Source organism: Cyprinodon tularosa, unplaced genomic scaffold (assembly GCF_016077235.1).
Source record: "Cyprinodon tularosa strain WSP-4 unplaced genomic scaffold, ASM1607723v1 ctg584, whole genome shotgun sequence".
In the NCBI taxonomy this organism is placed as follows: domain Eukaryota; kingdom Metazoa; phylum Chordata; class Actinopteri; order Cyprinodontiformes; family Cyprinodontidae; genus Cyprinodon; species Cyprinodon tularosa.
Genome location: NW_024039323.1, coordinates 188,259 through 210,737, shown reverse-complemented (window position 1 = coordinate 210,737; position 22,479 = coordinate 188,259). Strand labels below are relative to the sequence as shown.

The 22,479-nt window shown below is 37.5% G+C and overlaps 1 protein-coding gene across 3 annotated transcripts in view; it reads right to left on the bottom strand.

The window, feature by feature from the left end:
* The window catches only part of LOC119797468 (glutamate receptor 3), a 176,490-nt gene that overhangs the window by 16,205 nt on the left and 137,806 nt on the right, over positions 1–22,479 (bottom strand). For all 3 annotated transcript variants that reach the window (XR_005282593.1, XM_038306547.1, XM_038306546.1), the window contains exons 10-12: positions 21,185–21,391; positions 18,788–19,161; positions 17,612–17,810 (exon numbers count right to left, since the gene is read on the bottom strand). Coding sequence is in view for 2 of the 3 variants with exons in the window: in XM_038306547.1 (XP_038162475.1) it covers positions 17,612–17,810; positions 18,788–19,161; positions 21,185–21,391 (780 nt within the window). In the remaining variant the exon portion in view is untranslated. The remainder of the gene's footprint in view (positions 1–17,611; positions 17,811–18,787; positions 19,162–21,184; positions 21,392–22,479) is intronic.

Below are 22,479 nucleotides of genomic sequence, written 5' to 3'. Positions count from 1 at the left end.
ATATACTGAGGTGACTAATTGGTTCTAGGTGAGCAGAATATTGCATTTACAAGAGGCAAACCTCCTTAGAAACCATCCAAATTGGAAAATGTAAACAAAAATATGTATTTTTATTCATATATTTCAGAGATTCAAATGCAATAGATTTGCACCAGTTAATTGTCTGCTACGATCACTGACTTCATCACATTTGTTTTTGTTGCAGCTGTCGGTAACAGCATCCAGTATTGCTTGTTGTCTCGCTGAAACTACTATAGCTGAACCCCATGCATTTTGAACTCCTGCTCTGACTGGTCTTTATTATATTCTTCTTCATCTGAGTTGTGGATTCCTCAGGGGTAAGATCCAAGAGGCAGCATGAAAAGGCTTCTGAAGCAATGATGGAATCTATCAAAACTTGCTTTTCTGCCAGACTACTTACTAATGCCAGCTGATATCTGTAAACCTCAGCTGTCAATCATTGCTGTCCATGCCAATTAAAACTGCAACCTAAATACAACAAGCAGGAATTAGCAATTTTAAAGAAAGTCAATTTAAGGTGGTTTTGTGGCTAGTGTTCAATTCTCTCTAGGAAAGTAGCTACACCTTTTGTTTGCTTTTGTGATTTGCTACCAAGCAATAGTGTTGGACACAGTTCCATGCATCAGGGCGATACTTGCCTTTTTTTAACCTAAGGAGCCACAAGTCCATCAGTTTACATGTAGTCAATTAAAAATGAGAAGAATTATAATTAACTTTTAAACAATCTTAAATTGATAATACAATATTATTAAATGATGATTATGATTATAATAAGGACTTGACCAATGAAACGTAAAATTGGTTTCTGGACCAATGCTTTGGTTTATCAGATTATGAGCCTTCAGATGGGATTTCACAATTACCAACAGGGGAGAAATAATCAAAAATACATTTAAAGTGTCTTTGATATTTTGTGCATTATGCTGGAATGTAAAATTTATCATGGATTAAGTTTATAAACATGCTTTTAAAAGTAAAACCACTTTATTATTGTTCTATTGCTCTCATTAGGTATAGTAGAAAGTGGGTAAAACACATTGCTCTTTCTACTTTGAAGTTGACCAGAATAATAACAACACATCATCAGCTGCATTACTCCTCCAGTCAAAATATGGTGAATATGATAGAGGGATCTCTGCCTTGAATTAGAAAGAGTCCCCTGAACAGGAGCATATCCATCTCTAATGCATTTTCATTAATAAACAAAAGCATTAACCTTGACCAAATGAAAGTGCTTTTCTGGCTTTGTGTAATCATATAGTTTGTTTGCAGGCATCTGTCACAGCAAATCAGGGCATGGGTGAGGCTAAGATGAGACAGCCCCATTATACAATTATAGAAATCTGTTTTTTTCCCCCTTCTGAAATGAACAAACCCGATGCTTGGGTTATATCCTTTCGGCTCTAATGCAAACACAGCAAATGAGGGGAACAGCACTTAGTGACATCTGCTGTTTTTTTTACTTCCAACAATCATAATTTGGTGTGTGAGAGAGCATGAAAATAAGACTTGCTTGGAGGGCATTTCCCCAAAGACACAGGGCTCATCTTCTCGCCGGTGAGAAATCTCCTCGTGTATTGAGAAAGGAATAGATCTCACCGTTGATCAGTAACAACGGAATGTGCTGCCGCCGTGCCTTATGAAGTCAATTTATCAATATCAGAGAGGTTTGCAAATTGTGACCGAAGCCCAAATATGCCCAATTCACTGGAACTAAAAGTCTCAGCCGAGATGCTGCTTCCAGCAGGGAACAGGGAGAGAAAGCGGGATTTGAGGAGCGAGCGCAGCAGGGAAAGAGAACTATTTGATTGTTGACTGCTGGCACATTAATGTGCACACTGACAGCCTCACAAAGGCATTCATATTTACAGCTGACTAATACGAACAAACATCACTCATCTCTTTTTAAACGTTATCATTCATGTTCTTTGGTGGGCATGTAAAATTCAATTAGAGAGCAATTACCAACGTCCATAAGCAATCAAGAGACAATTTAAGGAGCTATTAAATGAGGTTATAAACACAGCTTTATATGTGTGGCCATGCTATAGATTACATAATGACCCTGTTAATGTATATGGATGGATTTTACATTTTAATGGGATGTAGAAGTGAAGGATTTTCATATTTGTCTTAAAAAACAGACGTAACTCCAGGCTTTCTCATTTGCATGCATATTATTCTCAGTGTCTTTAAAAGTCATTCTGAAGCAATCACCATGTTGCTGGCTTTATACCAGAGTACCTAAATAGCCAGTCCTCCCACCTCAGTGACACGGTTACATCATCTGTGTAGGTGTTCAACCTGCAAATCATCCAGAAACAATGAGCTTCCTGCCGTCTAGTAATGTAATGTTTTTCAAAGTCTCTGACCTGAGACGAGAAAGCAGACAGGAATTGCCTCAGGGGAAGCAGGGTTATGTTGAAAGCAGTGGTCCATAATAGCTTTGTTTTACAAATATCTAATACTGTAGACTTTTATTGACTGTACAATTCCTAAACATAAGATAAAATGGGTGGACTGAAGTGCAATGAAAACACATTCATTGCTATAGAGACTGTCTGAGGGATAATTAAGGATATTTTAATTAAATCAATATGGCTTTCTTTTTGTTTTTACATCACCTTTACATTTGATGCCCAGCTACTTTTCTGGATTTAATAATAAATTTAATAAGCTTACATTTTTTTAAATAAATTTGTGTCTATATTCCCTTTTTCTTTTGACACCTCCAGCCACCTCTCATATTGGCTGGATATCACACTAATGAACTATACTTAAAACAGTTTGGTTTTTCCATATGAACTATTGCATTGCTGCTCGATGGTGCTTTTCTTTAGTGCGTTTGCTTCTAAATGTCAGGTTTTAGCTCACAGAAACTTAACAGATCCCCCCTAAAGGCTGTAATATCACCCATTAGAGTAGGAGTTATGAGAACAGATTTTCAAAATAAACTTTCATTAGATTCCCCTGGCTTTTAGTTTAACCTTTGTTGGGTTTTGTTTTACATTTTTGTAGTATTAAGGTGTGTTAACTGCTGGGTGCTGTTTGTGTTTTTTTATTTTCTTTGCTACTGGATCAAACATGTTTAAGATGTCCTTCAGTCTGTTCACATCACATCTGGCCTGCCTGGCTCTGCTTATGGCAGTGGTTCCCAAAGTGTGGGGCGCGCCCCCTAGGGGGGGCGCAATGCCATTGCAGGGGGGGCGCGGGAAGCGGTATGAGTGAAGAAAAAAAAAAAAAAAAAAAAACAGCGCTTGCTTGACTGAGCATAATGGATAGTTGTGACACTGCAACCCAGATTTGAGAAGATCTACAGCTAAAAGCAGGCTCACTACAGCCACTGCAAAGATGAGGAGGATTAAAGTACAAAGAAAAAACTCTCAGGGAGCTGTTAAATGTTTTCACTCCATTTTGCACAGAGGCTTTTTTAATGTATAGATTATAGCAAAGTTAAATATTGTTACAAATAAAAATAAAAAAGAAATATGTTTAAAATAACACAGACAACTAATCTACAGTATAGAACTATGAAAAAAATACAGTTACACAAAAGTGTTCCACTGTAAAGATGGTGTAGTTTTTTTTTTTTTGCAACCTGAAGTGTGAAATAAACTTCAGTGGAGTTTGAAAACAAAATATGTGTATAGATTTATTATATCTGATTGAACGATGTGTGTGCCCAGTTGATTGGACGTGGACATCTTATTGTAATCCAAAGGGGGGCCCAGAAGAAAATCTTTGGGAACCACTGGCTTATGGCTTCTAAGGGACCAGATTCATTTACAAAATAGTTTATGATGTTATCCTCTTATATTACAAATTTATAATATATATATATATATATATATATATAGATATATTCTCATAATTACTATAAAACTATCAAAAACTCTTCTCTTTCGTCTAGCCCTAATACTCTGTCATATTAATAGAATAGAATGGACATCTCACCCTCAGCATACTTATTACCCTAACTAGCTTATACTTGAATTTTAATAGAGACAGAGCCAGAAAAATCTAAAATATATGTAGAAAATTGAAGAAAGCGACCATGATATTGTGCACATATGTCACTGTTTATGTATTTTTGTTTGTTTATTTGTTTGTTTTATCCTTGGTGCCTTTATGTTGGTATATTGATATATTTCTAATAATGATACACGGACTAGAGGCACCTTTTTTATTTCGTTGTACTTGTAACAAAGAGTAAAATTATATATTATTCAATTCTATAGTATTCTATTCTACTGTATTCTATTCTTTTCTGTTCAACATTCACTCTATTTTCTTTAAAAAAAATTGAGTGTAAGAGACTAAAAAAATCTTTTTCTGTCATGCTGAGGGTAAGCAGAGCAGAAAATCTTAGCTTCTGGGAATCCCGTTTAGTGTAGACAGGGTCTAAACTGAACCATCGGGTCATGTTTCAGGACTTTTTGCTCACTTTTACAGCTGTCTAATGATGCAGAGATTTGTAATATAAAATGAGTCAGATGAGCTTGACACATTTAGCTTTACTTTTCCTTTGCATCCTGCCTGGTTATGGTTTGTGCATCTCTGTAACAACCCCCACCAAAAAAATCCCTGTAGGCTATACAACGTGTTAATCATAGCTACGTTTCACAGAGAGTATTGTTATTGGCTTGAATGAGAAATGCAGACTTCTGCTTTGTTTGGCAGATTACGTCTGTTTGCATGATTACTGGGCATACCCCACAAAGATGAAGAGAATGAGCCAGGACGTTGTGGTTAGAAGAAAACTATGGAATTTCTAGTGATTAGAATTGCAAAGGTTGTATACATTATATTTGTAGGGAACATTGTATGACGCAGGGGCCCTGTAGAAAATATATTTTTTGGCAAAGTCTTGATAAGTTAGCAAAGTTAATTAAAATGGCTAATGGCCAACTAGTGTCATGGGAGACACAAAAAGTAATTGCTTTTTTTGTGAACCTTCAATGCAAAGGGCAAAAATAAAATAAAAAACAATCCATTGCAGGTTCCCTATATTATTGCACAAAGCTAATCAGCTGTGGCTCAACATTTGTCATCTTATAAATAAAGACATAAATGCTGGAAAATTGATCTGCAGTCAGATAGATATGGAGAATGTTGTTTGTTATTGTTACTTTGAGGATACAGTAGTATTTTCTAGTGATTGTAATACACCTATAAAAGGTTTGAATAAAGATGGTGAGGCAAATTCAGAATCATTACCTTGGAAGGAATACTAAAGACCCACATGTCTGACCTGCCCTATACAAACACTGACAATGACACGCCTTTGATAAGTTAACTAAAAACTGGAAGAAAAGTCAATAGCAGGAAATAAAACTAAGATCCAGAACCGATAAAAGAAATTCCTCAGAATCAACAGAAAAATAAAAGGAACCAAGTTTTTTTTTTTTTTTATTTACATACTTTTCTTACAGTCAACTATTTTGGGTTGAAAGGGTTTGGATTTAATTTGTTAATTCTAGAAAACTATAGAAGGACATGAGGAGGGAATTATAGGGGAGGTGGGTCTAGAAGGAGGGAAGGGAGCAAGTAAAGAAGGAAGGAATTAAATAAATGAAAAAAATAAATTACACACATATATATATATATATATATATATATATATATATATATATATATATATATATATATATATATATATATATATATATATATATATATATATGTTGTGATTTTATAGTTAAATTCTATTCCCAGCCCGCTGGGAATTTATGTTTCTGATACTTTAAGATGTTTATTGCCCTCCCCTGCTGTAGGGGTGGTGAAATATCTTATTTAATCAGATATTATTTCAGCTGTTATATACTGTTTATGACACACAGTCCTACTAACCGTGTGTTAGAACAATAGATGAAAGAGTGATTCGAGCACTAATCATGGTCAAACAGTTATTTCTGCACAAACATGGAATAAATTCACAACAACTTCTGTTCAAAATATAAGATTTTATTAATAAAAATCATTCAGCTCCATGTCAAACGTATTTCAGTTTAACACTCTCAACTAAGACTAGTAAAACTCAACTAAACTAAACTAACTACTATGTACAAAGAGGAAGGGAAAAACGGTTGAAAAACATATTACAGTTTAAGATGGATTCTGTGTTTGAAACCAAAGTTTATCTGGAAGAATTTGGGATATGATCAAATTAGCTTTTCACTAATTTTAAGGACATTGGAATGTTTTCAGACCAATTCACAATGCAAATCCATGCGGTGAATAAAACATTATTTGGCAAAATAATGTTTTATTAAATGATTTGCTTAATCAAGAACCAATAACCTTTAGCTAAATGATTCTTTACCCTCTTTGAAATAGCTAGCAGCGAATAGACATCAGGATTCCACTAAATGACTCTTGGTCATACTTGGCAATGGAAATGTAATGAGCATTTGAGGAACACGTGAACACTAATGTTATATCAGTGTTTAAACCTTTAGTGAATAAAGCTTGTCTAAGCTTTAGCAACAGCTCAACACATATTCCTGTAGCATAGCGTAGCATGCAGTCCATTCTTTAGCATCAATTAGCGTTGGCTTTACTCAGCAGTAAACACACGATATGATTAGCATCATCAAAAGACACATTGCTTGTTCTGTCCCTAATCATGCCAGACCTGCAAACCTTTTTCCATGTCCATTTGGAAAGCTTGAGTTTCATCCAGTTTTGCAGCTCTGCAGTCAGGGACTCATTGTCTCAGTCTCACAGCAGGGGTCCTCTCAGTCTCACACCAGGGCATGCTCCTCATCCAGTTTGGCTCTGTAAGTTCTGAAACTCAAGAGAAATGTGTTGCAAAAGTTCTGTTTGCAGCAGTTAGGTTCTGAAGAGTTCTGACTCATCCTTGATGGTTCTGGGGATCTGGTTCCCTGGGGCCTGCATCTCCACTGTGGGCCACAGTGGGCCCCAGCTTTGAGAGCAGGAGCAGAAGCAGGCTGGATCAGACGAGGGAGAAAAAGTGAAGAAGCAAAAGAGAGAGAATCCTGTGTGCTCTATGGTTTTCTCTGGCTTCACAGGGAGGGGGGGTAGGTTTTCACACCTCTGGTGGCTCCCATGTGACTTGCTGGCTGAAAAAGGGGGGCTGCAGAAGTCCCCCAGCTGTTATTCACCAAAGCTGCGTTTTCTTCTCTGGTCATCCTATCAGGATGAAATATGGACACTGCTTTCCAATGTCCAAAAAGTATGATCATGGCATATGGCACAACATATCCCCCTTTTGATCTGGAAATAAAAGATGCAGTTCTTTGTTTTCAGATCACAAATAGGTCCATAAAGCCATGAGATCTGGAGCGGTGATGAGTCAGGTTCCTGTTGGCAGGAAGAAAGTTCATTTAGGGTTCATATCTTCTCCAGTGTTTGTCCCTGGATGATTTCTTGCAGGTCTGGCAGAAGCTGACCCTATCTTATCATAAAACTGTTAATTTTCTCCAGAGGTTTTGCATCTGGTTGAAGCAGGTCTGGCAGGAAAGTCTGACCCTGATACACAAATATATACATTCCAAACAAAATTTCCTAACACCTTCATGATGCTGTTGTTCAACCTTCATCATTTCTCAAGTTGTAAAACAAAAGAAAGAAAGGATAAAACAGGTTAAAGTATGTTAGAAATTATCAGCAACTATCATACTCTTGGATATGATACGTTTTACCATTAGCTTGGAATTGTGGTACCTTGTGATTGGTCAGAGAAGCCAGTAGCTCTGTAAGAACTGTTTTGCAGATCTGTTCTAAGTTTTCTTTTGTGATTGTTTCTGTAACTTGTTGATGTCCCCCTTTACCAGTGTAAACCTTTGGTTTTGCATTGTGATGTGAAGGCTTATGACCTTCATCTTGGTGAACCACTGGGGAACTGAATCTGTGTCTGTTTCTGGTCCTGTTCTTTGTTTGAAGGTTAAAGACTCTAAGCTTGCTTTGAAATCTATCTGATTTGAGACGTATTTCCCAAACAAGCTGAGCATATCTGCGAGTTTCCTGCATAGAAAGGTTCTCTATCCTGCAATGCATTGCTACATCATATCGTACACTTTCATGAAGATTTTGGATGAACAATGCTTTAAATGTGTGATCTTCTTCGTCAATATCTGGAGAACTGCAGCCCTCAAAATAAACCTGTCTCAAGCGAAAGCAATATTCTCTGGGTGTTTCATGTTCTCCTTGGAGAACTAAAGATGCCTCAAGCGTTGCTAACGCCGGATCTCTGTAACCAGAATATTCTTCTCTTAAGTTTTGACAAAGAGCTGAATAACTTTCTCTGATTTTTGGAGGAAGAGATTTTATGAAAACATGGACGCTTCTAGCTGTTGTTTTCCAAATCAACTTCAATTTCTCACGAGAAGAAGGAAATGGCAAGTCTTTTAGACAGTGTTCAACTTCTTGCAGATAATCAGCTATGTTGGAGTGTTGATTTTCTGGGTCAAAAATATCAATGTCTTTGGCCAAGGATTCAATTTGTTGAGTTCTATGGTCGCTCGGTGGACCTGGCCCGTCAGGAAGCTGGTTCTGCTCATTAAGTGGTGGGGGGTTTTCAGCTAACCTTTGATGACACAAGGGAGACTGGTTCTCCTCAGAGTTTTTCAAGCTGTGAACTTTGGCACTTGGTGCTCGGTCAGCGGAGTGTGAGACAGAGATTGGTTTGCATGGCTGTCCTTTGCAAAATTTTAAACTGCTTGAGTTTACCAAGTGATCTACTTGTTTCTCTCTGTCTGCCACACTACTTTGACTTTGAACATCTTCAGATCTATTTAGTGTTAACTCAGAGTTTAGAGACTTTGTATCTGCTTCAGGAACTGTTCTCCTTTTGACTGGGGTGACCTCCTGCTGATTCAAAGTCTGCTTGCTTTGTTTATTGCATAGGTCCTCAGAGAGGGGGGTCACCATTTGTTCTGAGGCATGGTCAGTCTGGCCACATGGGTCTTTGATCTTGTCAGCTCCTGACAATAAAATGTTTGCAGCACTTACTCTGTGGCAGATCATCTGATATTTGGCTTCTAACTCAGAGTACTGTTTAGCTTTTATTTGGGATTTAAGCTGATAAAGAAGCGTGAGCTCACAGAGTACATCTGTTATCAGAAAGTTTCCATTTGGGTTTTGAATTAAGTTAATTAATTCTTGAATCTTTTCTTCACATAGGCTGAGGTTAAAATTGTTTAGGTTATCCTGCTTTTCTGGAGATAAGTGGATAAGCTTTGCAACAATTTGTTTCTGTTTCTCTATGCCTATGGAGTCAATGATGTGCCCAGAATTGAGGATGCTTGGATCCATTTTCAGCTGATGGCACAAAAACACAAGTTATGAAGAAATTTCAAAAGAACAGAATCCAGTCAATACCCACTATACTTGTATATTTACATATACATATTGTAAGGACTTATTTTTATGTGTGTAGAAACGGGTCACGGGTTCTCTTTAAACCTGTGATATCAAAGAAACACTTTTCTTTCAGTGTTAAAAATGCTACACCTTGTTTAGGATTTACCAGCTATTTTAGTGCATGCTTTACCTGTCTCTGAGGATTTATAAGCAGTTTGGCGCAAAGCTTACCTTTTAAGGACTTACAAGCAATTTTGCTTATGCTTCACCCTTTTCTGTGATATCAAAGAAACACTTTTCTTTCAGTGTTAAAAAAAATGCTATACCTTGTTTTAGGATTTATTAGCTATTTTAGCACATGCTTTACCTGTCTCCGAGGATTTATAAGCAGTTTGGCGCAAAGCTTACCTTTTTAAGGATTTACTAGCAAATTAGCTTATGATTCACCTTTCTTTAAGGGATTTTAAGCAATTTAATTTGAATCCACCCCCTTTTGGTCAGGTAGGACCACAGATTAACTTACGTTAAATCTGGCTACAAATCTTGTTCTACACAATATAAAATAAGTGTTTAGGAGTCTTATCAGACTAATAGACAAAGGGATTAAGGTTAAATTTCGAGGCATCTAACCTATTTTGGACTGGAGGTGACTTTGAAATAGCATAACTTGGGAGTTTTCATTTTTGGGATGTAGTTATAGAAACCACAAATGGCAGCATCTAGTTATAGATGTGCCTAAATTTTGGTCGAACGATAAGACTAACTTGGGAGTTAAATCTTTTAGTTTTAGTTGGACCAAAGTGATCAGATTGATTTGAATCATCTGAGTTTTGCTTTGAAGTAAAGTTGGTTATCACTAGCTGAAGAGATATTTTGGAGTTATTAGATTTAGTTAAATTTTCTATATTTTGATGCTCCAAGAATGTCAAAGGTTATATTTTCTTCTCATATAAGCTAAGACATTTAGTATTGGATTCTTAAGTTGTGAGTTTAAGATTTCATTATTGAGTGGTGAGAGCTGATGTTAATGCTTTCACACGGTTTTCAATAATGGCTCTGAGTTTATTCTCATATATGTGCAGAATGACTGTTATATTCGATGACCACCAAACTGAGACACCAATTAAATGTTACATTCAATGAGCCCAGTCGCATGGGACGCTAAATAAATGTTACAATTAATGGGCCCACCCAGGGACGCCATATTTATGTTGTGATTTTATAGTTAAATTCTATTCCCAGCCCGCTGGGAATTTATGTTTCTGATACTTTAAGATGTTTATTGCCCTCCCCTGTAGGGGTGGTGAAATATCTTATTTAATCAGATATTATTTCAGCTGTTATATACTGTTTATGACACACAGTCCTACTAACCGTGTGTTAGAACAATAGATGAAAGAGTGATTCGAGCACTAATCATGGTCAAACAGTTATTTCTGCACAAACATGGAATAAATTCACAACAACTTCTGTTCAAAATATAAGATTTTATTAATAAAAATCATTCAGCTCCATGTCAAACGTATTTCAGTTTAACACTCTCAACTAAGACTAGTAAAACTCAACTAAACTAAACTAACTACTATGTACAAAGAGGAAGGGAAAAACGGTTGAAAAACATATTACAGTTTAAGATGGATTCTGTGTTTGAAACCAAAGTTTATCTGGAAGAATTTGGGATATGATCAAATTAGCTTTTCACTAATTTTAAGGACATTGGAATGTTTTCAGACCAATTCACAATGCAAATCCATGCGGTGAATAAAACATTATTTGGCAAAATAATGTTTTATTAAATGATTTGCTTAATCAAGAACCAATAACCTTTAGCTAAATGATTCTTTACCCTCTTTGAAATAGCTAGCAGCGAATAGACATCAGGATTCCACTAAATGACTCTTGGTCATACTTGGCAATGGAAATGTAATGAGCATTTGAGGAACACGTGAACACTAATGTTATATCATTGTTTAAACCTTTAGTGAATAAAGCTTGTCTAAGCTTTAGCAACAGCTCAACACATATTCCTGTAGCATAGCGTAGCATGCAGTCCATTCTTTAGCATCAATTAGCGTTGGCTTTACTCAGCAGTAAACACACGATATGATTAGCATCATCAAAAGACACATTGCTTGTTCTGTCCCTAATCATGCCAGACCTGCAAACCTTTTTCCATGTCCATTTGGAAAGCTTGAGTTTCATCCAGTTTTGCAGCTCTGCAGTCAGGGACTCATTGTCTCAGTCTCACAGCAGGGGTCCTCTCAGTCTCACACCAGGGCATGCTCCTCATCCAGTTTGGCTCTGTAAGTTCTGAAACTCAAGAGAAATGTGTTGCAAAAGTTCTGTTTGCAGCAGTTAGGTTCTGAAGAGTTCTGACTCATCCTTGATGGTTCTGGGGATCTGGTTCCCTGGGGCCTGCATCTCCACTGTGGGCCACAGTGGGCCCCAGCTTTGAGAGCAGGAGCAGAAGCAGGCTGGATCAGACGAGGGAGAAAAAGTGAAGAAGCAAAAGAGAGAGAATCCTGTGTGCTCTATGGTTTTCTCTGGCTTCACAGGGAGGGGGGGTAGGTTTTCACACCTCTGGTGGCTCCCATGTGACTTGCTGGCTGAAAAAGGGGGGCTGCAGAAGTCCCCCAGCTGTTATTCACCAAAGCTGCGTTTTCTTCTCTGGTCATCCTATACGGATGAAATATGGACACTGCTTTCCAATGTCCAAAAAGTATGATCATGGCATATGGCACAACATATATATATATATATATATATATATATATATATATATATATATATATATATATATATATATATATATATAAGCCATAGTTGTCTTGTTTAATTTGAACAAGATAGTGAAATCAAATTTTAAGCTCATCCATACTTTTCCATTCTGTAAAGGGCATTTACATACAACATATGAGCATTATAGGAAGTTATAATTGGATCTTAGAAGATGATCCTTCTGTGTGAAACACACATCCAAGAATAGTATCAATATAACAATATATACTGTTCATTGAAATGCTTTATTTGACCCCCTTTCCAAATATATTGGTTTTGCACAAGCAGACATTATGTGGCACACCACCCCTGGCTTCCATCTCCGGTATGAATAACTATTGTTATGTAAAAAAAACAACAACTTCCTAATGCGAACATAACAGCAATTTAAAGCAACTTCTAATAGAGAAAAATCATCTTTAGTTCAGGCAATGTTTGTAGAAGCTGTAAACTTAAGTGTCTGGGACCAAATATTTAAAATTAACACAGACTGTAAAACAATTATCCTTTACGAGCAACATAAAAACTGCTTAGCACTTACAAAAAGAATCTGACTTTAGACGATTTTAACTGTGTTAAATCACTATGCATGTTCATAAGTCTTACTAATGCATGCATTTAATTGCTTTTCTTATGAGGGTGTAATTGTTACTTTTGCTGTAATTCAAATATAATTTAATTTAAGACATTTAGCATCCTCTATGTTTTTAATTACAGCCCCACATATTGCTTGTTACAGGGTTTTTTCTGTAAAAAATCTGCTATGAAACACATAGCTTAACTATGAAACAAGTTGCAAAACAATGAGCCTAGTTGCTTTATTGCTAAAACAATAACAGCAGTTATACAATAAAATATCTAATTGTATTATGATTTTTTTCCTTCTTTTTAATTCCGCTCTTTAAAAGCACAGTATCTTCTTGCAATGGAAGAAAAGTCTCAGCCAATTCTAAGGCCTATCTCTGCTAAGTTCTGATTGTTTAGTATACCTCTAAAAGCTTTATTGACAGGGAGAGGGGCCGTATGATATTGCATTTTAATGGATTGTTGTATAAGTTAGTGAAAAGAGATTTTCTTTCTTTTCTTTATAATCTCAAAACATGTCATTAAAACCTCTCCAAAAAGACAAGTGATTAAACTCCTAAGTCAAATAAATTGACCTCTCCATTCCAAGTAACCACTTAATCTGTATCGATTTTGAGTTACGCAGCATTTCCAGCCCTCTGCCCACTAGCCTACGAACTGCAGCGTCTTTATTATTCTCCCTCTGGCAATGCAGGACTGCTTTCATTACAGCCTCCCCCATGTATGCTCTACTGCTTGTGCATTTAAAGGCCAATGGTGAGCACTTCTGCAACATTTCATTGAAAAGAACTTCCCTTCCATTTTGTCCGTCGAACATTGCTGCTTCCCTTCAGAATCCTGTATGCCAGGACTACCTGTATCTCAAGGAGGCAGAGATGAAAGTTGAGGCTGGGGGGGTGTATATTGTTACTGAAGTACCACATGCTTCACCCTGAATACCAATTACTCGTCTTTGATGCTGGGTGCCGGACTCCAACGGTTTCCCTCCGCCTGCTGCCGCTCTTCTTTACTTTAGAGAATCCTCAGAGGACTGTACTTTTCCTCTGAGGTTACGCCTATCTCGAAGCATGCACATTTGTCAGGTTTTTCTGTCATGCAAACAGACTCTGATCTTTGTAGGAACCTCCCTTTTACTTAACGCTATTCAAAAAACACAAAGTGACAAGAGCTCTGGGAGTTGTGCTGTATACGACTACCTAAGGTTTTCTTACACAGAATCGCCTTTCTATCTCTTCTCCATGAAACCCTCCTCTAATACTAGTCTGCAAAGGACAAAGAGCTGCTTACTAACCATTGTACCAGGCCATCCTGAAACAACTGTGTGTGCCACAATAGCTGAGACGTGAAATTGATTTTTCTGCTCTGCGGAATGTATTGGTGCCTGCACCCTAGCTATCTCCACCATTCTAAGATCACTAAGATGCATGATGGTTTGCCATTGACGCTTTGGGTAATGGCCAACAATTTTTTTTTTCGTCTTGGAGGTATCAAAATCCTTATTTCTCCATGCAGTTATAACTCTCCTGCCTTTATGCCTAAAGAGGAGTATGGAGGGACATTTGGGTTTGCTTTCAGTGATCCATTCCATTTATTTTAGGTAATCAACCATGTCAAACAATTTTAATCATCAATGTTATTAGATCAAATTTTTTCCCTGTACAATGAATACATGTGTAAATAACTCTTAAATAATCAATCTTTTTGTTGAAGTGACCTAAGGCAGTATTTATAAAAACCCAGACCTTAACTTACGCTCTATTTTCTAAGTTTATAAGAATGTCCAGGAGAAACAAAACAAAAGAACCACCCATAATTTATTATTTTTTGCTTCTCTAGCAGCTGCCTGTCGCTTTCAGCCATTTTAAACTTACACTCAGGCCTAGTCAGCGAGAGAATAGCAGAGATGCAATTAGAAGACATGACTTAAGAAGAAATATATATATTTTTTGTTAATATTTTATTTGATTTTAGAACTCCATAGGAACTTTAACTGGAATTGGTGTTTGGTTAAGATGAGATTAGCTTTCTGCACCAAAAAATCCCAATTGGTTTTGACGTGAAACAACTGATGAATATATGCAAAATTACTTTATGTTGTCTTTGAAGTATTGTCAGGAATCTGTGATACTTTGGGCTTTTAGCTAACTTCTAAAATGGTAAAGAAACTTCTTTGAACTTTTGGCATTGTGAGTTGTTTTAAAAAAAAAGAATTTTGAGTCTACCAGTAAAGTAAAACTAAGTTTTTTGATTGGTCTTTTAACAGGTTAAATAGTCCATAAACTCAAGAGTCCATAAATTCTTCTGCTTCCTGACTGTATAAAAGTTAAATGATGGTTGAAGTTTAGGGGGAGTTTAACTAAAACTGCATACTTTGGTCTCATGAGGCAAAGATTGAGCTCTTTCAAAAAACCTCCTCCAACTCAGTTTGAGAAGGAGCAAAAGATAAACATGGGGAGAGGCACATCATGGCTAACAGTGGGTTAGGTATAGAAGAGGTTTTGTAAAGCTGAGGGTATTGATTACCTAGTTTGATTGAAAAACAGACATCATAAAATCTGCTCAAAGAAACAAGATAAAAAAACTAAATTCATGGGACCAATTCAACATAGAAAACAACTTGAGCATACATTCTTTGATCATATCTTTGATTTGAACTGAACAGAAGACTGCATATGGGGGCACTTAGGAAGAGGTCAACAATAGCCCTTTTTTTTTGCACTGACGTAAAATTTAACATTGCAGAGAATCTACAGTTATTTTTTCCAAGAAGGGGTTCAGAAAATATCAACCATCAAATATCAATATCAGCAACAGGAGTTCCAAACATTCTGTCAATGAGAACTTATGAACCTCTTCATTATTTTCAGATAACTAAAACCATAATTTGCTAACTTTAAGCAAAGAAATGAAGTGCATTGTATCTGCAGTGTTTACACAAAGCAGGCATTTCGAGTTAAACCAGACATGCTAAAGAGTGGCCAGGAAATGTTTTCAAGCAAGCATGGTAGTCTGGGGAAAATGCCAAGAGCTCTAAGAAAGCCAGTGGCAAATGCCTTGAGTGTTTAAGGCTTATACAGGGCACATCAATGAGCTCCCAGGCCAGCTGCTCTAGTGTCACTGGGCATCAGAATTTAGGCTTAAAGGTGAATCTGTTGTAAAACTCAGTGTTTGATATAACATCCAAAGCTTTCAGGAAGATACAAACGTCACAGAGCATTATGGTTCCTGTCAGGTAGAAAAATGAGTAAAATAATTTACCCAAAAACAACAGCATTAATTAACCTATGTTTCCTAATTATATGCAGCTAAAAAAAAAACGAAATCCTTTCCATCACAGAAGTTGTTCTTCTTGTGAGAGAACCTTGGAAAATAAACCAGGAGAAAGGATAAAAAATTAAAGGCTGATGGTGTTGGACGTGATGACATTACCCTGGTTTGAAAAGTTGGATTGACTTAAAATCTCTAGCTGGCTGATGCCATATGGGTCTAATTAGCAATGAATGTATTTTCTGGAGAAAAAGACCTGAAATGGAACCTGAACTCCTATTAATCAGTGAGTTTTCTTCTTTGTCAGTCCTCTGCAGCTTTAATTAAGAAGTCCCCTGGAACAGAGCTTCACACATGTCATTTCCTGTTTGAAGACTTGGGATGTATAACAAGGACACTCGTAAGACAGAATACATAAGAATGGAAATCCCCATACACATTTCCCATTGCTCTGTGACACAGCAAACCTTTCAGGTCGTCTCCATTTTCAACTGCCACTATCATGGACTTTACAGGCTTACACCTGCACTGCACGTTTGATTAAAAGCATAACAGTGACAGCGTTTTGTGAGCTGTTCCATGAAAAATAAATTTACTGTCACTCCTTATCTATTCCTAAATAAAAAGCATTATCTGCACTGCATTACATTTCATATGCCTTATTCACAAGGGGTTGCAGTCCTTAATCCAAAAATAAAAATAAAAAAATGCTTTGTAGACTGTACCTCGTCGTTCTTTGATTTGAGTCTGGATTTTTTGGTAGTGAATCAAAATTCAACTCCAACACAGAGTCTCTCTGCCAACAGACTGCAGCTGTTTAACATATGTATTGTGTCTCTCCTGCTGATGAGTAACGAGAGAGCATAAGATAAAAGACTGTCATATTGCCTTTTTTGTCATCACAGTCAGAGCAATGTTTCATGAATTGGTTGTCAGGGGTGCCATTGTGAACACACCATGAGCTAAAACATCTATGGATGCCAGAGCAGATTGTCCAGACAGCATACAGCTTTGGTTAACTCTTGTACTGTGAGCATGTGAATAGTTCTTAGAGGGTCATGCCTCAGATTGTAGTTAATTTATAACTTAATTGCTGAGCTAGTTTCCCACCACCGGCGGACATATCGCTGAATTCTTCTGAAATGTCTTTCCAATTGCTTCGTTTGACCTGCGGGGGCTCTTCTTCATCATAGCCAATTTGCCAGCCAGGGCTACCTTGCTAATTATAACTCATGAACTGACCCTTCTGAATTTGAGTCTTATGTGGGTGCTTTGATTAGCCTGCTGTTTTATCACCTCTGTGTCTTCCTTGTTGTTATCATGCTTTCTGCTGACAGCCTCAAGAGGCCTCAAGGTTGCGCACTACAGTGCATGCTGCATAAATTTGACACTTATGTCGAAAGAGTACAAGAACTGCCTATTCGTCAGGATGCCTTCTAAGGGGCAATTTTTCAAAGGTCAAGGGTTCTTAAATGAAGCACAAAAAGGAATAGCTTCAAGCAGTTGTTGATTAAATATATAGGAAAGGTTTATGATTCAATGTTTTGGGTTCAATGTGACTTGCCATATCATCTGGCAGCTGCAAGTCAACTGGTATATTGCACAAAAAAAAAAAATGTTTTCTGCCTCTACTCACCCTAAAGAACTCTTTCGTTGAGCCTGAGTCCAGAGTGCCATATGCTATCTCTGTCTGCTTTGCTAGATCCTCAGCACTCTCTATAGGCGACACCATTCTCTCCACGGTCAAGAAGGCGGCCAGGTTGGCAGTGTAGGAGGAGATAATGATAAGGGTGAAAAACCACCAAACACCACCAACGATACGCCCTGAAAGAGACCTGACAGAGGGACGGTGTATGATGGGGAAACAAAGAATGCAGTTAGTCACATGTTGTGCTTGCAAAGCTGCTAGCATATACCAGTTGTTTACAGTGTATAGATGGTCACAAGTCTTTAGAATTTCCTGGTTCATACTTAAAATGAGCAGAAAATCAATCAGTGGGCTAGAAGAAAATAGTAAAAGATATCGGATTTTTTTAATCTTTTTTAATCAGTACCTATTTGGCTGTAAATTTGTTTTCGAGTGTTACACATAAAATGCATCGGAAGTCTCCCATTCTAAAAAGGTGTACCAGTTGGTGTAAAGGTTATCAATATCCTCTTATTATCAAGTGTAAGCACTACGTTTGGCTAAATTTCACTGATCTATCCTGTCCTGCAACACTTCAAAAAGACTCGTCCAATCTGTGTTTATTTATAAAATGACACACTGCTTACTGTAGCTGTGTTTCCATTTTGTTTGTGCCTTAAATCCACCATACAGCTGATGGCAGATTGTCTTAAATTTTACATTGCACCATTGAATAGTGCAAATACTTACATAAGATGACCAGAACAGAGCTGTTATTAACTTGGTGTTCAGCTTAGAGGCATGGCAGTAGCTGGCTGACAACACACATGCCACACACATAAAATAACAAAAAGCCAGTCTTTTAGAAAGAGGCTAATGATTGTTCTATTTGGATAAAATTCTGAAGAATGTTAGGACAAGTCATGTGAGGTTTTCAAAATTAGGATCATTATACCGCCTGTCCAGCATGCTGATGCTTTAATGCTAAAGATCCCTTTCCCTGCAATAAGCACTAGTTTTTACCTAAAGAGTAACTACCTCAATATGATTCAATCTCATAACAAACTTGGACACCAGTGTGCATGGAATCTGCTCCACAGAATTCAGAAAAAAAAATTGAACACGTTCATTTCTACTTTATTTCTTGTCACCATTCAATCCAGGTGTCTGCTGGAGCTGACCCACCTTGGAGATATGTCACAGCCCTGCTGCATGAAGGCACCCAGTGAGAACCAGAGTGAGTTGAAGATGCCAAAGTCATTGGGAGGATCGGGGGGAGTCTGGGGGTCTTTGGTCTCATCCTGTTCCTCGAGGTTCCACTCATATGGGCTGAACCGACTGACCAGGAACAGGACCACGCTCACGCCAATGTAGGCAAACACTATACACATCCAGATCTCATAGGCCAGTGGGTCCAGGAAGGAGAACACGCCAGGCTTGGACTTTTGTGGCTTCTTTATCATAATGGAGATGCCCAAGCTCATAAAGGGCTTGGAAAAGTCTATCACCTCCTCTCGAACCAGAGTAATGGTGAGAGGCGCAACGGCTATATCTGCCCTCTGGAAATAGGGACATGCACAGCAAGCATTAGTCATGAAACATGTTAGGGATATAGGTCATTGTATGTGTGAATGGCTGCAGCTGTTTCAATCTCAGTTTATGTATGATTGTAAAGAAAGAAAAAATCCTCTCTCAGGAAAGCTGTGAAAAAAAGAAAGATGAATAACAGGAAAGCAGAAAAGTTGCTGAAAACGTAGGTAATACATCTAAGATGAGAACAGAGTGAAGCAAAATTTCACATAGAAATGTTGCTCCATTTAAAAGAAGAAAAGAGAAAAACTCAAAGAGAGGCAGCTTGGAAGGGATCCATTGAGACAGAAGGGTATTTGAGTCATGTTTGACTAAATGAGGCAGAAAGTGGAAGAAATTTAAAGATACATAGAAACTAAAGATTAAACCGGATTTTTGCACCAAAGTAGGAAAGAAAAGTGCATGTCTTTCAAATATTTCCAGCGTCTGAATATAAAGTTATTGCTGCATATATAAATTTAAGAGGTCTGGCTGTGTCCTTCACTTGGTTTCCCAGACATAGCTTATTCTGGCTCCGTATTTTTTCCTCCAAGCTGTTTCTCTTTATCTCCTTCTCCCTTTGCTCTGCTTCTTCAATCACATTATGCTATCAAAACAAATCCAATGAAGGTGGTTATGCTGCCCTTTTTTCAGAAATCACAACGGCTTTCTCTGTAAAAGCAGAAGAAAATAATTAATCACGTTAGACAATTTTACTGCATTCTGTGCGTGTGCGATTAATTAAATAATGCTCCTCTTCAAAGGAGCTAGTGTGGGAAAAGACAAAAGCGTCCATTGTTGCATTGTGCTGCGTTTGTCTTTTCAAGTCGAAAACGAGAAAACATCGAATCGAAGGAGAAATAGAGTGTTTGTTTTTTATGAGGTCGGAGCAAGAAGTGGCAAAAATAGAGCCAATAAATAAGAATGTTTTCTTTAGTCTGTCAACGCAACACTGAAACGTGGGCTATAACATTTTAATTCCCGCGCTTTGCTCAATCAATGGCGAGGCAAACAAAACAATAAAGAGGAGCCTCGGGCCTAACCTTTTAAAAGACAACTGAAATCAAATTAATTTACTGGTCAAAAGGTTACGATGTACAAAACTATTAGATCCAGCCCACCTGCTGTAAAGGCACAGGGCTGGAAAGAGTTGACAGCAATGTGGTTGGAATCATTTTCCCACCACTTTCATCTGCAGGGAGTAGACTTTTCCTATTTGAAAGATAATTTGGCACATGAAACTGAGCAATTTGTCTGGCTGATAGTAGGAATATTGAACAAGTGAAGAGGTCTAACTCTCATGCATTTTGTATTTGGCCCCTGCTCAACTATTAAGGCCTCAGAGAATAGTCACTAGGAGGGAGTGGGATAATTTTGGAAATTCTCAAGGTGTTGCAAGTGCTACATGCTTGCTCTCCTCAGATGTATAACACGCTGTGACCCCCGACTTAATGCGAGAGGTTGTGAAGCGCAGCACATATGGATCTTGTTGTTTCAAACCGCAAACCATCATTTAGCTGTTGATTCTGAAGCAGATTACTCAGCTGTGAATGTGGCATAATTCATCAAACGCGTGAAACATTGAACATAATTACACAGTTACTTCAAAGACATACAATCTTTCATTCATCAAAGTGATTACAGTGTGTTTGCCATATGGACTCATTGTTTTCATGTACCTACCTCTGTTTCAACTGCAAGAAAAAGAGAGGAAGAGAGACAGTTTCTAGACTAAGCAAGAAGGATTAAATGCAATGAACAGCACTGAGAAATGATTTCATTTTCTCCGTCTCAAGATGATCACCAACTCCCAAATGCTTCAGGCTGCATTTGACAAATTCACTCACAGCTGAGCTTCATGGGACATCATGGGACTTTGAACTGGGGCAAGAGCTGATGAGTTCATAGTGGGTTTGGTGATCACCTTAAGACAGAAAAATGAGATCTCCTCTCATGTTGAAGTTCCTTGCAAACTGTCATGTAATCAGCAGAATAGAGACTCCCAGTACTCACCCCATAGACCAGTTCACCCACCATCCCGTTCCACGTCTTGGTCTCAGGGTCTCGGGCTCCGTACTTGCCATCCATTACTATTGACAGTTTGTACTTAATTCCAACATGTTTGGCAATCTCAGATGCTAAATCGACGCAGTAGCCTTCATATCTCTCATTCCCCTCCAGATGCATATAATTTTTCTTGTACATCACATAAGGAGCTTCCTGTTGATTCAAACATATGCTGGTTTATTCACTCCTATGCCCTTGTTCATGTTTAAAAATACAGAAATATGCAAATATGCTTTCAAATGCATGCACAGACACAAAACAGACCCCCCTTACACACCAACACATACACACACAGACACTCAGAATTTGTATGATGTTAGAGCTCTTCAATTTAGAGATTTCTTTATGCCTGAACTCCTAACCTCCAAACCTATAAACCATGAGTAATTCTTAATCCAGCCTCTTTATAAAACTACCTCTGCATTTCAAGGGTAAGACGCCTCTCATAATCAGGCTGTTAATTACTCGCACTTTCATGGTAACTGGCCACTTTATTAGGTTTTTTTTGTTCAACTGCTTGTTAAAACAAACAGAAACTCAGCCAATCATTTCAATAGATTGATTATACATGTGGTATTTATGATTAACATGGTTAGGGTATTTTGTGGATGGTCCAAGATAATGGAAAGCCAACAGAAAGCCAAGTGGATATTTGTTACAGCTATCTTTAATGTGGGAGATTAATAAGGGCAGCATTAGAACCAAAAGGAGACTGCAGTTCAAAATCAGTTAGAAAAAGATTTAAAATATGTTGCCAGGTTAGTTTCATTTGAATAACAGGAGCAAATTTTAAAGACTTTAAATTTGCCTTAACATCAAAGAAAGTTTCCATTCAGGTCTTGTCTTATTTGTAAGATGGATTCATTTTCAATTTAGTTCAGATAATAATGCCAATTCCCAACACATGCCATCTCAAGGCACTTTACAAAGACAATTGTTCTAGATCATACAGTCAGATTGATTCAAAGTTTTCTATCTAAGGAAAACCAGCTAATTGCATCGACTCATTGACTCTACAGCAATCCCTCGTGTCAAATGGATATTTTACTTTTTTTATTTGGGGCTCTTTCTATCAGTTAAACATGCCTGAAAGCACAGCCTACTCAACTATTGTGACTGACTTTTTTCATCACTTTATGACTAGTGAACATAGTGAATCAATGTTCATTAATTGGCCCAACAATATACCAAATCTATACTTCCAGTTTGGGGCTGAGGGTTTTAAATGTTATACACTTGGA